Raw genomic sequence first — 15,316 nt, forward strand, 5'->3', positions numbered from 1 at the left:
GCCAGGGGGCGCTGCGCCGCAGAAATTTTTTTTTTGTTAATTTTTTATCGGGGACGAACGGGGGGCGCAAACGAGGCGGCGGGAATCGATACGGGGCTCTTACGCAAATTCTCAATTATTCAGCCGATACATCGCCGAACTTTTAAATGGGTTAACGCGGAACACGTGACATGGCAGCGGCGTAACTTGAGCTCCACAAAAGGGGCAATTAAATCGACCCAGTTCGAAATCATCCGGTTTGAATTTCGCGCGCTTAATAAAATACAATATTTATGACTTTTAAAATGGAATCAACAATTTTTTGTACTCAGCTAGAATTAATTAAATATCTTAGTTTTGTAAAACTGACTAACCAAGGACAAAATTTGGGTCTGAGTGATAAAAGCGACTGGACACTTGACTTCTTGTGTCCTTTCTTACGCACTACTCACCAGATGGCGCCGTGCCAAATTAATTGAATCGTTGAACTTTTTTGCAGCTACTCGTTACGACACGTTAATAGTTCTAAATTAGTAACGATTTCTGTTGCACAATTGGGGGCTTCCCTCCACAGTCAGTTGGCACTTGTCTGAATATAGCCACAGATGCACTTGGTAAAAGGAATAAACGTCCACTTGAGTCACTCGTTTCATTCACTCGGCATTGTTTAAAATTACACTTGAGTATCTAAAACTATGAAAAGAATGGTGTTGGGATTATGCGGTGTTCCAATTTTAGCGTCCCGTGTCATAATTTATAATCCGATCTGTTTGAAATGTTGCCAACCCAACACCGAATCTTTTGAAATCGAATTAAATGTTCGCGTGTTGATCCCGGTTTACATAATGTTTTTTTCGAAAAACAAGTCGGTTATAAATAAACCCGTCCAAACAAACTTTTTCTTTATAAAGAGGCGGCGCATCTTTGGAGTGAAGACATGATTAGCAGTTGTTGAAAATCAGTTAATCATATTATTTATTAATATTGTACAGTAAATTTACAAATAAAATGAAAACTGTATAGGTATATAACTTTTTTAATCTTTTTCAAAATTAATACTTATCCAATTCTAGTAAATAAGTGAAGTTGGTCACTTATTTAATAGACGCATTAACCTTAAGAACTAACAACTCATATATAGTGTATACACTTTTCATTTATTCATAGTCGGTCGAAGTCATGGAATAACACCGTTTCACGATGTGTTGTGCAAGTTCGGGGAGATGACAGGCCGGCCTTCGAGTTTACTGTAATCCAAGTGGAATTCTTTCGGGACTTTCCTCCAGTTCTGCGCGTCGAAGAAGTAGTAAGTTCCTCGTTCGTACGTGGAAGTCTTTTCGGCCAGCATCATTCCCGGGACCTGCGTTATCCAGACTTTCTCTTCCGTGTGGTAGCGCCACTCTCTACTGTACCTACAAATCCAGAAATTGCGGCGTTGGTGGATCTTCCACACTACAAAATACTCACAATTCACTAGCTGCGGCCAACTGTAACACGTCACCGACGTTATTATAAAACATGAAAAACAACAGGTCGTCCTTATACCGACTCAACTTCATGGATGCCAACTTATCCCTGCAAACGCTGTTGTTAGTAGACTGAATGAAAGCGCGCGTGAGTCACCTGATGGCGTGGTTGATGAGATATTCAGGAGGAACGTGGAAGTCTATGTCTTGGGGCCGACACGGATACTCCGCCCAGGGGCCTCCGAATGTTGGGTAAAGGTTGTCTGGAGAGTTGAGATTCAGTCCGAGCGCCGTCAAGTCCTGGCCTAACGCTAGCGACACCAGGTTGGGATCCGTTTCCGCCGCCCTTATGAACGTTAAGAGACCGACGATGCCGAACTGGTCGTTCACCATGCTGGCGGGGATGTTCGTCACTCGACCATCGGGGGATGTTTGGATTCCTGGAACGAAAACAACCAAAATTCACTTATTCATCCCTCCAAAAAATCGATGACGTCAAAAAAATTATGTTGGCAACACGATACATTCCTTGTTCGATAACTGTCATTTTAAAAATAAATTTCAATGTGGTAGTAATTTTGTGAATCTTTTTTCATTTTAGTCATTAAAAATCGACCGATAAAAATAAACAAATAAAAATAAATCTTACAAACGCTACACCCACAGATGTTATAGATTACGCTACATTTTTAGTCGCTTCAGACTACATTTCTGCATTTCATTATTCGGAACTTAAAAATACCGAGAACTTTCCATAATTTCATTTAATCCACAAAAAGCCTCATTAAAATGAGACACTTTAACGACTAATTAGTTCAAAGTGCGCGGCTTTTTTCAGAATCGGTCGCCTCAATTAGAACAGTACATTAATAACCACGCTAACTAGGTGATAATAAAACTAGTATTCAGGAAAAATATTGAATAATATAGAAGCCCAAATTAATAATAGCTTTTATGATTGAATAAAAACGTTAACATTGTCAAATCGGTGTCGCGTTGTTGGTGAAATTTTTCTCAGTCCATTCACAAGAGCCAGCGCTTCCGCACTAAAATTGTCAATAACGTGCTTCTTTTCCAATTATTATTGTTACATTATTTCTAACAATTTGTTCTTGGTGCGTTTAAAGTGTTAATTATTTTACAAATACAGAATTTTAATCTGGAGTGCGTATTTTTGAGTTTGTAGTCTTTTGGAGTACTGGAACACGAGACATAATTTTAAATCTCAATTTTTGTAATCTTTCGGACCCCAGTTATTCAGAAATTTTGGAAAAATCCCATAATTTTGTTATTCTCTTATTCCACTAGGGGGGCTGCTCTGTAAATACCATACTATCAGTAGTATAATCAAGAAATTTGTTAATGTTCAATAAATATGTACAAATTTAAACAATTATTAAAGTTTACTACTCTACGCTCGTATATTCATGATGATGTACAGGGTGAGTCACTAAGAGCGCCGTCTTCGATATCTCATTAATTATTAGAGATCGAAAAAATTGTACGGTTCTTGGTTTCTAGCCCCGCCCACCCACCCTCTCTTTTTATCTTAGCAAGTACTTTACAAAAAAATATCAAAATTTGGAAACATTACGAGCTTACTTATATACACTCAACTTTTGGTTTTTCAATTTTTCAGTGTTTCAGCTTCTCGACTTTTAATATTTCGGTTTTAGCTTTCTAAATTTTTCGATTTTTCAGTTACTCAAGTTTTATTTTTCGATTTTTCAATTTTTTGTTTCTTCAATTCTAATTTTTGAACGTTCGAATTGTTCGTTTCTTTAATTTTTACAAGTTTCCGAGTTTTCAATTTTAAATTAATCAGTTTACGAATTTTTCAATTATTAAATTTTTGTTTTAATTTTTCATTTGTAATTTTTCATCTTACAATTTTTTGATATTACAGTTTTTCACTTTTTCGATTTTTTCAATTTTTCAACTTAAAGATTATTCAATTTTTCGATGTTTCAGTTTATCGACTTTTAATTTTTCCATTTTTGCTTGTTAAATTTTTCGCTTTTCCGATTTTTTGTTTAAATTTTTCGATTTTGACAGTTTTCAATTACAAATTATTCAATTTTTGTATTTTTCAATCTTACAATTTTGCAATTTTACAGTTTTTCCCTTTTTCGATTTTTTCAATTTTTCTACTTTTGATTTTTAAATTTTCCATCAGTGTTTCAGTTTCTCGACTTTTAATTTTTTGCTTGCAGCGTTGTAAATTCTTGGCCCCTTCAATTTTTCGACTTTTCAGTTTCTCAAGTTTTAATTTCTCGATTTTTCAATTTTTTGTTTCTTCAATTCTAATTTTTGAACTGTACAGTTTTTCTTTTCTTTCATTTTTAGATTTTCACAAGTTTTCGATTTCCAATTTTTCGAGTTTTCAATTATAAATTTTTCAATTTTTGACTTTCCGTTATTCAATTTTTGTTTCGATTTGTCAATCTTCGAATTTTTCGATTTAACGAATTTTCTTTTTATAATCTATGAATTTTTAAATTTTTAAATTTTAAAGCAGGAATTTTGAACATCTCTAGTGTTTAGTTGGCTATGCTTTAATGGATTTTTCTTTTGTTGTTTTTCTTTATAATTTATAAATCTCTTATTTTTTTCTTTTTTTGGTTTATTTATTAATAATAATGCTTTGGAGCCTCTAGTGTCTTTTCTTATAATAATTTAATTCCATTTTCTAGAAGATACGTCATCTGCCAAAATCAGTCTTATCTTAGCAGCTACTAGCCCCGCCCACCCACCCTCTCTTTTTATCTTAGCAAGTACTTTACAAAAAAATATCAAAATTTGGAAACATTACGAGCTTACTTATATACAACTTTTGGTTTTTCAATTTTTCAGTGTTTCAGTTTCTCGACTTTTAATATTTCGGTTTTAGCTTTCTAAATTTTTCGATTTGTCAGTTACTCAAGTTTTATTTTTCGATTTTTCAATTTTTTGTTTCTTCAATTCTAATTTTTGAACGTTCGAATTGTTCGTTTCTTTAATTTTTACAAGTTTCCGAGTTTTCAATTTTAAATTAATCAGTTTACGAATTTTTCAATTATTAAATTTTTGTTTTAATTTTTCATTTGTAATTTTTCATCTTACAATTTTTTGATATTACAGTTTTTCACTTTTTCGATTTTTTCAATTTTTCAACTTAAAGATTATTCAATTTTTCGATGTTTCAGTTTCTCGACTTTTAATTTTTCCATTTTTGCTTGTTAAATTTTTCGCTTTTCCGATTTTTTGTTTAAATTTTTCGATTTTGACAGTTTTCAATAACAAATTATTCAATTTTTGTATTTTTCAATCTTACAATTTTGCAATTTTACAGTTTTTCCCTTTTTCGATTTTTTCAATTTTTCGACTTTTGATTTTTAAATTTTCCATCAGTGTTTCAGTTTCTCGACTTTTAATTTTTTGCTTGCAGCGTTGTAAATTCTTGGCCCCTTCAATTTTTCGACTTTTCAGTTTCTCAACTTTTAATTTCTCGATTTTTCAATTTTTTGTTTCTTCAATTCTAATTTTTGAACTGTACAGTTTTTCTTTTCTTTCATTTTTAGATTTTCACAAGTTTTCGATTTCCAATTTTTCGAGTTTTCAATTATAAATTTTTCAATTTTTGACTTTCCGTTATTCAATTTTTGTTTCGATTTGTCAATCTTCGAATTTTTCGATTTAACGAATTTTCTTTTTATAATCTATGAATTTTTAAATTTTTAAATTTTAAAGCAGAAATTTTGAACATCTCTAGTGTTTAGTTGGCTATGCTTTAATGGATTTTTCTTTTGTTGTTTTTCTTTATAATTTATAAATCTCTTATTTTTTTCTTTTTTTGGTTTATTTATTAATAATAATGCTTTGGAGCCTCTAGTGTCTTTTCTTATAATAATTTAATTCCATTTTCTAGAAGATACGTCATCTGCCAAAATCAGTCTTATCTTAGCAGCTACTAGCCCCGCCCACCCACCCTCTCTTTTTATCTTAGCAAGTACTTTACAAAAAAATATCAAAATTTGGAAACATTACGAGCTTACTTATATACAACTTTTGGTTTTTCAATTTTTCAGTGTTTCAGTTTCTCGACTTTTAATATTTCGGTTTTAGCTTTCTAAATTTTTCGATTTGTCAGTTACTCAAGTTTTATTTTTCGATTTTTCAATTTTTTGTTTCTTCAATTCTAATTTTTGAACGTTCGAATTGTTCGTTTCTTTAATTTTTACAAGTTTCCGAGTTTTCAATTTTAAATTAATCAGTTTACGAATTTTTCAATTATTAAATTTTTGTTTTAATTTTTCATTTGTAATTTTTCATCTTACAATTTTTTGATATTACAGTTTTTCACTTTTTCGATTTTTTCAATTTTTCAACTTAAAGATTATTCAATTTTTCGATGTTTCAGTTTCTCGACTTTTAATTTTTCCATTTTTGCTTGTTAAATTTTTCGCTTTTCCGATTTTTTGTTTAAATTTTTCGATTTTGACAGTTTTCAATAACAAATTATTCAATTTTTGTATTTTTCAATCTTACAATTTTGCAATTTTACAGTTTTTCCCTTTTTCGATTTTTTCAATTTTTCGACTTTTGATTTTTAAATTTTCCATCAGTGTTTCAGTTTCTCGACTTTTAATTTTTTGCTTGCAGCGTTGTAAATTCTTGGCCCCTTCAATTTTTCGACTTTTCAGTTTCTCAACTTTTAATTTCTCGATTTTTCAATTTTTTGTTTCTTCAATTCTAATTTTTGAACTGTACAGTTTTTCTTTTCTTTCATTTTTAGATTTTCACAAGTTTTCGATTTCCAATTTTTCGAGTTTTCAATTATAAATTTTTCAATTTTTGACTTTCCGTTATTCAATTTTTGTTTCGATTTGTCAATCTTCGAATTTTTCGATTTAACGAATTTTCTTTTTATAATCTATGAATTTTTAAATTTTTAAATTTTAAAGCAGAAATTTTGAACATCTCTAGTGTTTAGTTGGCTATGCTTTAATGGATTTTTCTTTTGTTGTTTTTCTTTATAATTTATAAATCTCTTATTTTTTTCTTTTTTTGGTTTATTTATTAATAATAATGCTTTGGAGCCTCTAGTGTCTTTTCTTATAATAATTTAATTCCATTTTCTAGAAGATACGTCATCTGCCAAAATCAGTCTTATCTTAGCAGCTACTAGCCCCGCCCACCCACCCTCTCTTTTTATCTTAGCAAGTACTTTACAAAAAAATATCAAAATTTGGAAACATTACGAGCTTACTTATATACACTCAACTTTTGGTTTTTCAATTTTTCAGTGTTTCAGTTTCTCGACTTTTAATATTTCGGTTTTAGCTTACTAAATTTTTCGATTTTTCAGTTACTCAAGTTTTATTTTTCGATTTTTCAATTTTTTGTTTCTTCAATTCTAATTTTTGAACGTTCGAATTGTTCGTTTCTTTAATTTTTACAAGTTTCCGAATTTTCAATTTTAAATTAATCAGTTTACGAATTTTTCAATTATTAAATTTTTGTTTTAATTTTTCATTTGTAATTTTTCATCTTACAATTTTTTGATTTTACAGTTTTTCACTTTTTCGATTTTTTCAATTTTTCAACTTAAAGATTATTCAATTTTTCGATGTTTCAGTTTCTCGACTTTTAATTTTTCCATTTTTGCTTGTTAAATTTTTCGCTTTTCCGATTTTTTGTTTAAATTTTTCGATTTTGACAGTTTTCAATAACAAATTATTCAATTTTTGTATTTTTCAATCTTACAATTTTGCAATTTTACAGTTTTTCCCTTTTTCGATTTTTTCAATTTTTCGACTTTTGATTTTTAAATTTTCCATCAGTGTTTCAGTTTCTCGACTTTTAATTTTTTGCTTGCAGCGTTGTAAATTCTTGGCCCCTTCAATTTTTCGACTTTTCAGTTTCTCAAGTTTTAATTTCTCGATTTTTCAATTCTTTGTTTCTTCAATTCTAATTTTTGAACTGTACAGTTTTTCTTTTCTTTCATTTTTAGATTTTCACAAGTTTTCGATTTCCAATTTTGCGAGTTTTCAATTATAAATTTTTCAATTTTTGACTTTCCGTTATTCAATTTTTGTTTCGATTTGTCAATCTCCGAATTTTTCGATTTAACGAATTTTCTTTTTATAATCTATGAATTTTTAAATTTTAAAGCAGGAATTTTGAACATCTCTAGTGTTTAGTTGGCTATGCTTTAACGGATTTTTCTTTTGTTGTTTTTCTTTATAATTTATAGATCTCTTATTTTTTTTTTTTGGTTTATTTATTAATAATAATGGTTTGGAGCCTCTAGTGTCTTTTCTTATAATAATTTAATTCCATTTTCTAGAAGATACGTCATCTGCCAAAATCAGTCTTAACTTAGCGGCTACTAGCCCCGCCCACCCACCCTCTCTTTTTATCTTAGCAAGTACTTTACAAAAAAATATCAAAATTTGGAAGCATTACGAGCTTACTTATATACACTCAACTTTTGGTTTTTCAATTTTTCAGTGTTTCAGTTTCTCGACTTTTAATATTTCGGTTTTAGCTTTCTAAATTTTTCGATTTTTCAGTTACTCAAGTTTTATTTTTCGATTTTTCAATTTTTTGTTTCTTCAATTCTAATTTTTGAACGTTCGAATTGTTCGTTTCTTTAATTTTTACAAGTTTCCGAGTTTTCAATTTTAAATTAATCAGTTTACGAATTTTTCATTTATTAAATTTTTGTTTTAATTTTTCATTTGTAATTTTTCATCTTACAATCTTTTGATATTACAGTTTTTCACTTTTTCGATTTTTTCTATTTTTCAACTTAAAGATGATTCAATTTTTCGATGTTTCAGTTTCTCGACTTTTAATTTTTCCATTTTTGCTTGTTAAATTTTTCGCTTTTTCAATTTTTGAATTTTGCACATATTCAGTTTTTAATTTTTCGATTTTCCGATTTTTTGTTTAAATTTTTCGATTTTGACAGTTTTCAATAACAAATTATTCAACTTTTGTATTTTTCAATCTTACAATTTTGCAATTTTACAGTTCTTCCCTTTTTCGATTTTTTCAATTTTTCGACTTTTGATTTTTAAATTTTCCATCAGTGTTTCAGTTTCTCGACTTTTAATTTTTTGGTTGTAGCGTTGTAAATTCTTGGCCCCTTCAATTTTTCGACTTTTCAGTTTCTCAAGTTTTAATTTCTCGATTTTTCAATTTTTTGTTTCTTCAATTCTAATTTTTGAACTGTACAGTTTTTCTTTTCTTTCATTTTTAGATTTTCACAAGTTTTCGATTTCCAATTTTTCGAGTTTTCAATTATAAATTTTTCAATTTTTGACTTTCCGTTATTCAATTTTTGTTTCGATTTGTCAATCTTCGAATTTTTCGATTTAACGAATTTTCTTTTTATAATCTATGAATTTTTAAATTTTTAAATTTTAAAGCAGGAATTTTGAACATCTCTAGTGTTTAGTTGGCTATGCTTTAATGGAGTTTTCTTTTGTTGTTTTTCTTTATAATTTATAAATCTCTTATATATTATTTTTTTTTGGTTTATTTATTAATAATAATGCTTTGGAGCCTCTAGTGTCTTTTCTTATAATAATTTAATTCCATTTTCTAGAAGATACGTCATCTGCCAAAATCAGTCTTATCTTAGTAGCTACTAGCCCCGCCCACCCACCCTCTCTTTTTATCTTAGCAAGTACTTTACAAAAAAATATCAAAATTTGGAAGCATTACGAGCTTACTTATATACACTCAACTTTTGGTTTTTCAATTTTTCAGTGTTTCAGTTTCTCGACTTTTAATATTTCGGTTTTAGCTTTCTAAATTTTTCGATTTTTCAGTTACTTAAGTTTTATTTTTCGATTTTTCAATTTTTTGTTTCTTCAATTCTAATTTTTAAACGTTCGAATTGTTCGTTTCTTTAATTTTTACAAGTTTCCGAGTTTTCAATTTTAAATTAATCAGTTTACGAATTTTTCAATTATTAAATTTTTGTTTTAATTTTTCATTTGTAATTTTTCATCTTACAATTTTTTGATATTACAGTTTTTCACTTTTTCGATTTTTTCAATTTTTCAACTTAAAAATTATTCAATTTTTCGATGTTTCAGTTTCTCGACTTTTAATTTTTCCATTTTTGCTTGTTAAATTGTTTGCTTTTTCAATTTTTGAATTTTGCACATATTCAGTTTTTAATTTTTCCGATTTTTTGTTTAAATTTTTCGATTTTGACAGTTTTCAATAACAAATTATTGAATTTTTGTATTTTTCAATCTTACAATTTTGCAATTTTACAGTTTTTCCCTTTTTCGATTTTTTCAATTTTTCGACTTTTGATTTTTAAATTTTCCATCAGTGTTTCAGTTTCTCGATTTTTAATTTTTTGATTGTAGCGTTGTAAATTCTTGGCCCCTTCAATTTTTCGACTTTTCAGTTTCTCAAGTTTTAATTTCTCGATTTTTCAATTTTTTGTTTCTTCAATTCTAATTTTCGAACTGTACAGTTTTTCTTTTCTTTCATTTTTAGATTTTCACAAGTTTTCGATTTCCAATTTTTCGAGTTTTCAATTATAAATTTTTCAATTTTTGACTTTCCGTTATTCAATTTTTGTTTCGATTTGTCAATCTTCGAATTTTTCGATTTAACGAATTTTCTTTTTATAATCTATGAATTTTTAAATTTTTAAATTTTAAAGCAGGAATTTTGAACATCTCTAGTGTTTAGTTGGCTATGCTTTAATGGATTTTTCTTTTGTTGTTTTTCTTTATAATTTATAAATCTCTTATATATATATTTTTTTTTGGTTTATTTATTAATAATAATGCTTTGGAGCCTCTAGTGTCTTTTCTTATAATAATTTAATTCCATTTTCTAGAAGATACGTCATCTGCCAAAATCAGTCTTATCCTATCTAGTAGCTGCCAAGATAAGACTGATTTTGGCAGATGACATAACCTCTAAAAAAGAGAGGGTGGGTGGGCGGGGTTAGTGCCTGCTAAGATAAAGAGTGACTTTGGCAAATGAGATACCGTGTAAGAAAACAGAGGGTGGGTGGGCGGGGTTTATATTTCCTACATTTTTTTTTAATACACCAAATCTTATTTTCCTAACAAGAAACTAAAAACATAATGTAACTATCGTAACTATAAGTAACTAAAAGAAAGTCTCGATCTCAATGATGATGAATTTTTTATTCGTTGTCAGGCCAAGGGGCGGAGCGTAATTGCAAAATACATATTTCCCTACAAAAATTTTGAACATGTTTTAAGTTTCTTGTTGTGAAAAGAAGACCACGTATATTAAGAAGAAATGACAAAATATAAGCCCCACCCACCCACCCTGCTCAGTTGTAAGGATTTTTTTTATTCGTTGTCAGACCGAGGGGCGGAGTTTAATTGCAAAATTTTACTCTTTCGAGAACATATTTCACATGATAACTTCTTGTAGAGAAATGAGGATTTTGCAACCAAGCTCCGATCTCGGCGCACGATGAACAAAAAAATCATCACAATTGAGAGGGGGTGGGTGGGCGGGGCTTATATTTTATGCATTTTTTCTTAATATACGAAGTCTTCTTTTCCTAACATGAAACTGAAAACATACTTAATTATTGTGTTGTTCACAAAAAAATATACACCTATATTGAGAAGAAAAAAAAAAAAACGAAGATCAAGCACGACCCACCCGTCCCGATCTCAATTCTGATGAAATTTTCATTCGTCATTAGAACCGAGGGAGAGCGTAATTGCAAAATACATATTTTCCTAGAAAAATGTACCGTTTTGAACATGTTTTAAGTTTCTTGTTGTAGAAAGAAGACTACATATATTAAGAAGAAATGGCAAAATATAATTATTATTATTATTATTATCAATTAGAACAGTCCATTAATAACCACGCTAACTAGGTGATAATAAAACTAGTTCGCAGCTCGTTTTCCAAGTCAAATTAATGAAATACGATACAGTCAAGTGATTTGACATTAACTTGTTTATTTTATGAATCGATGGGAATACACAAACGATCCCACTGTACGCCTTTTTGAATAAAGTAGAACGCGAAACTGTAAAAATTAACACTTGTAGAGTGGGCTGGACTCATCGATTTTCCTTCGATAAGAGACAGCGCGCAATTAATTAGCAAATGGCTCCGAATCGGGAAAAAGTGCGTTTTTTTCCGCTAATGAGTCTAATCTCCTTCAAGGTATTTTTTTAAAGCAAGACCTGGGGAATAAATAAAGAAATTAGCAACAGTTTATCTGTTTATCTTTGCGCCAAATCTCGAGCCAGCGACTTTCAACTGAAATAATATTGATTCTAGATTAAGTTGTGTAGAAACGGATTTAGTGAATGGAAGAGAAAAACAACAATTTTAACTCGTGGGTTCAAACCACTAATTCATTTATCTGAAAGGAAAGTGACTACGAAAAACGTATCAATAAATCAATCGATAAAACACTCAAAATCGCTGATACACCATAAATTAAAAAACCAAAACTCGTCCACAGTTGCTATGGAATGCGTCGGATTTTTTACAGAAACGAGTTTTCAAGTGTTGTTGTCATCGTCGCCTGAAAAATCTACCGAATTATGTAAAACTTCGCCGCTCCACCAGCCGAAAAAAATAATCACAAATCTGGCAACACCTCAAATTGCAGTCATATTCATGCACCGCTGTTTATATTTTTAGAAATTTTCGAATTCGACGCTCGTTTGTTGTGGTGCGACTTTTTGAACTTTGCTATCACTTTCGATTAAATGCGCCGAAATTTCGATCAAAAATCGACGATTTGCGTCGTATTTGATACCGGGTCCGGTTTATCTCCCCTTCAAGATCTTTATTTTACGTGTGACCCATAAAACAACAGGAAACGTTTCTGCGTGTCGTAATAAACCATCAGCGGCTTTATCGGCTTGAAAAATCTTGAAAAGCGACTGAGTCTTTTTAAGCTTAAAGCGTAACAAAAGTGTGTTTGGTGGGTTTTAACGAGAAAGTCGGTCGTGGATTACGGACGATCTCTTACATGGATTTGATTTTTTGAATTCTTTGCTAAGTGAATGTGGCGATTTTAGAGATCCAGTATACAGTTACAGCAGTTTTTTTTTTTTTTAATGACATCTCCTGGGAATTTATTGCATGCGAGCTAGCATGTTTAATTTTTTGGGTTTGTCGTCCCATTGTATTAATATTGTGAAGTGGACTATATTTAGGTTTAAGATAATTATCTATTGCATACAAATTTTGTGCGAGGGTACGAATTACAATACCAAAAGTTGCCAGATTTTTCCTCACATGTTAGTCTCCAATTTATTACGCTTATCACAGAGTTGATCCCTATATTTTTGTAATTTAGATAACAGTAGTTTCTAAAGTGGAAATTAGAAAAACAAATTAAAAATATTTATTGCCTAAATCACGATTATGACGCCAACAAAAGTTCATTTACGACCCATTAAAGTTACCCGAAACCGCAGCCACTATTGCAGACTTTAATGTGTAGCTAAAACTAGCCAATTAATCGTCGTAAATTTTATTCAAATTTGAATAGCGCGCCAAAAATAACCTGTGTTTGTAAGTACCTGTTTTGGCGCTGTTCTTCTCACTCTCTCTCGATCCAGCCGAGCCGTCGCCGCCCCCTCCCGAGTTGGTTTTGTCGCCTGACGTGCTGCCCCCCGGCGACACCCCCTCTCGGTTCTGCGTCCCCGGCAGCGCGGGGAAGTCTTCGGACGACATAGTAAACTCACTCGATTCGGACGTGGGTTGTTTGACCATTCCTACGTAGGGTTTAGCACCGGGCATGGGGCTAGGTTGGGGCACGTTATCTCCCGAACTTCGATTCGTTAACGAAGGAAATTCACTAAGATCCAATAATGACGGGGTGTTAGTATCTCCTGAGCCAAACACAGAATTAAAGGAACTATAACCTCCCAATGAGTTCATGTTACCCATTTGGCTACTATTTCTACAACAGAAGAGATTATTGCGTGAGGGTAACTGGAATGTCGCCATTTGAGTGTTGACACTTAGGTTATAAAACTGACATAAACAAACTCTAGCAATGCTCGTAGTCGAGCTAGAGTTGGTTTACGAGCCGGGCGCCTCGGCGCTATTTACCCCATGGCAGGGATCCCTCTCCTGTCGGAAGGCGCTCTCTGCCCGAAAACGGGGGTGACATGACCAGACATAGAGTTACTTCCGAAGCTAACGCTGGACCGTCCGAGGCTGCTACCTCCTATGTTCCTCGTAAAGTTCAAGTTCGCCATAGCTATCTGGTGTCAAGCCAGCCACCTTTTGGCATAACGGAATTACGGTTGGACGCTGAAAAAATCGCTCGTTTCCTCGCCACAGTCCTTACATTAACTTATCAGCACAAAAAATACAAATAACATCATAAACACTCGAGATTTAAATGCAAGCTTGCTGGTTGAACTAGACGGTTGAGACCACTGGGTGATGGATGCACGATTCTTGGTTCCACTAAAAGGTGAAGAAAAACCTCTCGCTATACAAAATAAAGGCGCAATTTTGACAAAGTGTATGTTATTGTCCAAGTATTCTCCGCCATTACAACTGTAACTGTCAAGATGGTTCTGATTTCAGAACTGTCACCTGTCAGTTGGCCCACTTCGAACAATGCCACCAGGGGGACCAACGCACGCTTTATAGGCAACACTCAAACAACGCTGTATTGCGGGTTGCCCACATCATTTATCAAACCATTCATCGATTCCCATTAATAAAATTATAAATAACAAAACAGTTTTTTTTCTTCAATATATAATTTTCATTGTTGTGTAACAGTAATACAGTTTCTTCAAACACCTTAGAAAACTTAGTGACTATCCTACGTGGTAACAAAACTTACCAAAAAAAAAAACACAAAATGACTCACATAAATAACCCTAACTAACTATAACAAAACACGCCGACTGGTCCACCAGCCCGCAGATATCACACAGAAACTCGAATTTACAATATAATCTCCAAACACCCGAAGTTAAAGCTCAAACAAACCTTATCCTAACTTACAAAAGTATCAAAAGCATATTCCTGTAAAATAAACGCTAACACTATCACTGCAACGTGTGCAAATTATCGAATACTGAATCAACAGTCCCTTTTATAGATTCTTTCCATGATTTTGAAGAAGAGCTTGTGGGGGAGTCCCTTGGAGCTCTGTTGGATGTGGGTGCGGATGATGTTGAAGCTCTCTTCTTCATAGATGGCGTAAGTGTTGGGCAAGCTCAGCTCTTGGTACAGGTTGCGGATGACTCGCGCGGCCTCGGGGCCGGGGCGCCCGTAGAACTCCTCCATGATTTTTCTTTGGGCGGGATTGGCCCTTTGGAGGGCCACGACGGCCAGCCAGGAGCACTTGCCCTCGCGGATGTCGTTGCCGCCTTTGCCGGTCACCTCTGGATCGCCGAAGCAGTCCAGGAAGTCGTCCTGTATCTGGAAGAATTGACCGATTTCGAGTAAAATGGTCTTGGCTTGTCTGTGCATCTCTGGGTCGTACAAATTCGCCATGTACATGGCTAGGGCCACCGGCAGTTGGAAAGTGTAATAAGCAGTCTTATATTTAACAATCGAATTGTACTTTTTCATGGTGAAGAGATCCAGATTGGGTTTCCCGTCTTTTTGACACATGCAATCCAGAGCTTGTCCCATCGCGGTTTTTAAAGTGACGTCATGGAACAGTTCAAGGGTTGGGACCAGGCAAGGGTGATTCGAAAAATGTCTCTTCAATAAAGTATAAATGCCTTGTTCTAGAATTATGGCGTCATTCACGGCACTCAGTCCTATTTCCTCTTTCTTGTACCAGCAAGGAAGCCCCCTTCTGGTCTCCGACCGATCCATGAAGTCGTCCGTGACGACGAAGAAAGCTTGCAACTGGA

The 15,316-nt window shown here is 32.4% G+C and overlaps 2 protein-coding genes across 3 annotated transcripts in view; both read right to left on the reverse strand.

Annotated features, from left to right (window-relative positions):
- Nucleotides 1-937: 937 nt before the first annotated feature.
- LOC135126180 (regulator of gene activity) lies at nt 938-14,026 on the reverse strand. Its single transcript, XM_064052033.1, has 5 exons — nt 13,539-14,026; nt 13,004-13,386; nt 1,603-1,885; nt 1,447-1,554; nt 938-1,391 (listed from the first exon to the last, which is right to left on the reverse strand). The coding sequence occupies exons 1-5, from the start codon at nt 13,685-13,687 to the stop codon at nt 1,175-1,177; spliced, it is 1,140 nt and encodes a 379-aa protein (XP_063908103.1). The 5' UTR covers nt 13,688-14,026; the 3' UTR covers nt 938-1,174.
- A 155-nt stretch (nt 14,027-14,181) lies between these two features.
- The window catches only part of LOC135126178 (farnesyl pyrophosphate synthase), a 47,563-nt gene continuing 46,428 nt past the window's right edge, over nt 14,182-15,316 (reverse strand). The window contains exon 4 of one of the 2 annotated variants that reach the window (XM_064052031.1): nt 14,182-15,311. In XM_064052031.1, the coding sequence (XP_063908101.1) occupies nt 14,532-15,311 (780 nt within the window). In that variant the 3' untranslated portion in view covers nt 14,182-14,531. The remainder of the gene's footprint in view (nt 15,312-15,316) is intronic. The other variant, XM_064052030.1, reaches the window with a different exon arrangement.

This window comes from Zophobas morio, unplaced genomic scaffold (genome assembly GCF_036711695.1).
Source record: "Zophobas morio isolate AGI-343-1 ecotype UQ-CSIRO unplaced genomic scaffold, CSIRO_AGI_Zmor_V1 ptg000010l, whole genome shotgun sequence".
Taxonomy (NCBI): domain Eukaryota; kingdom Metazoa; phylum Arthropoda; class Insecta; order Coleoptera; family Tenebrionidae; genus Zophobas; species Zophobas morio.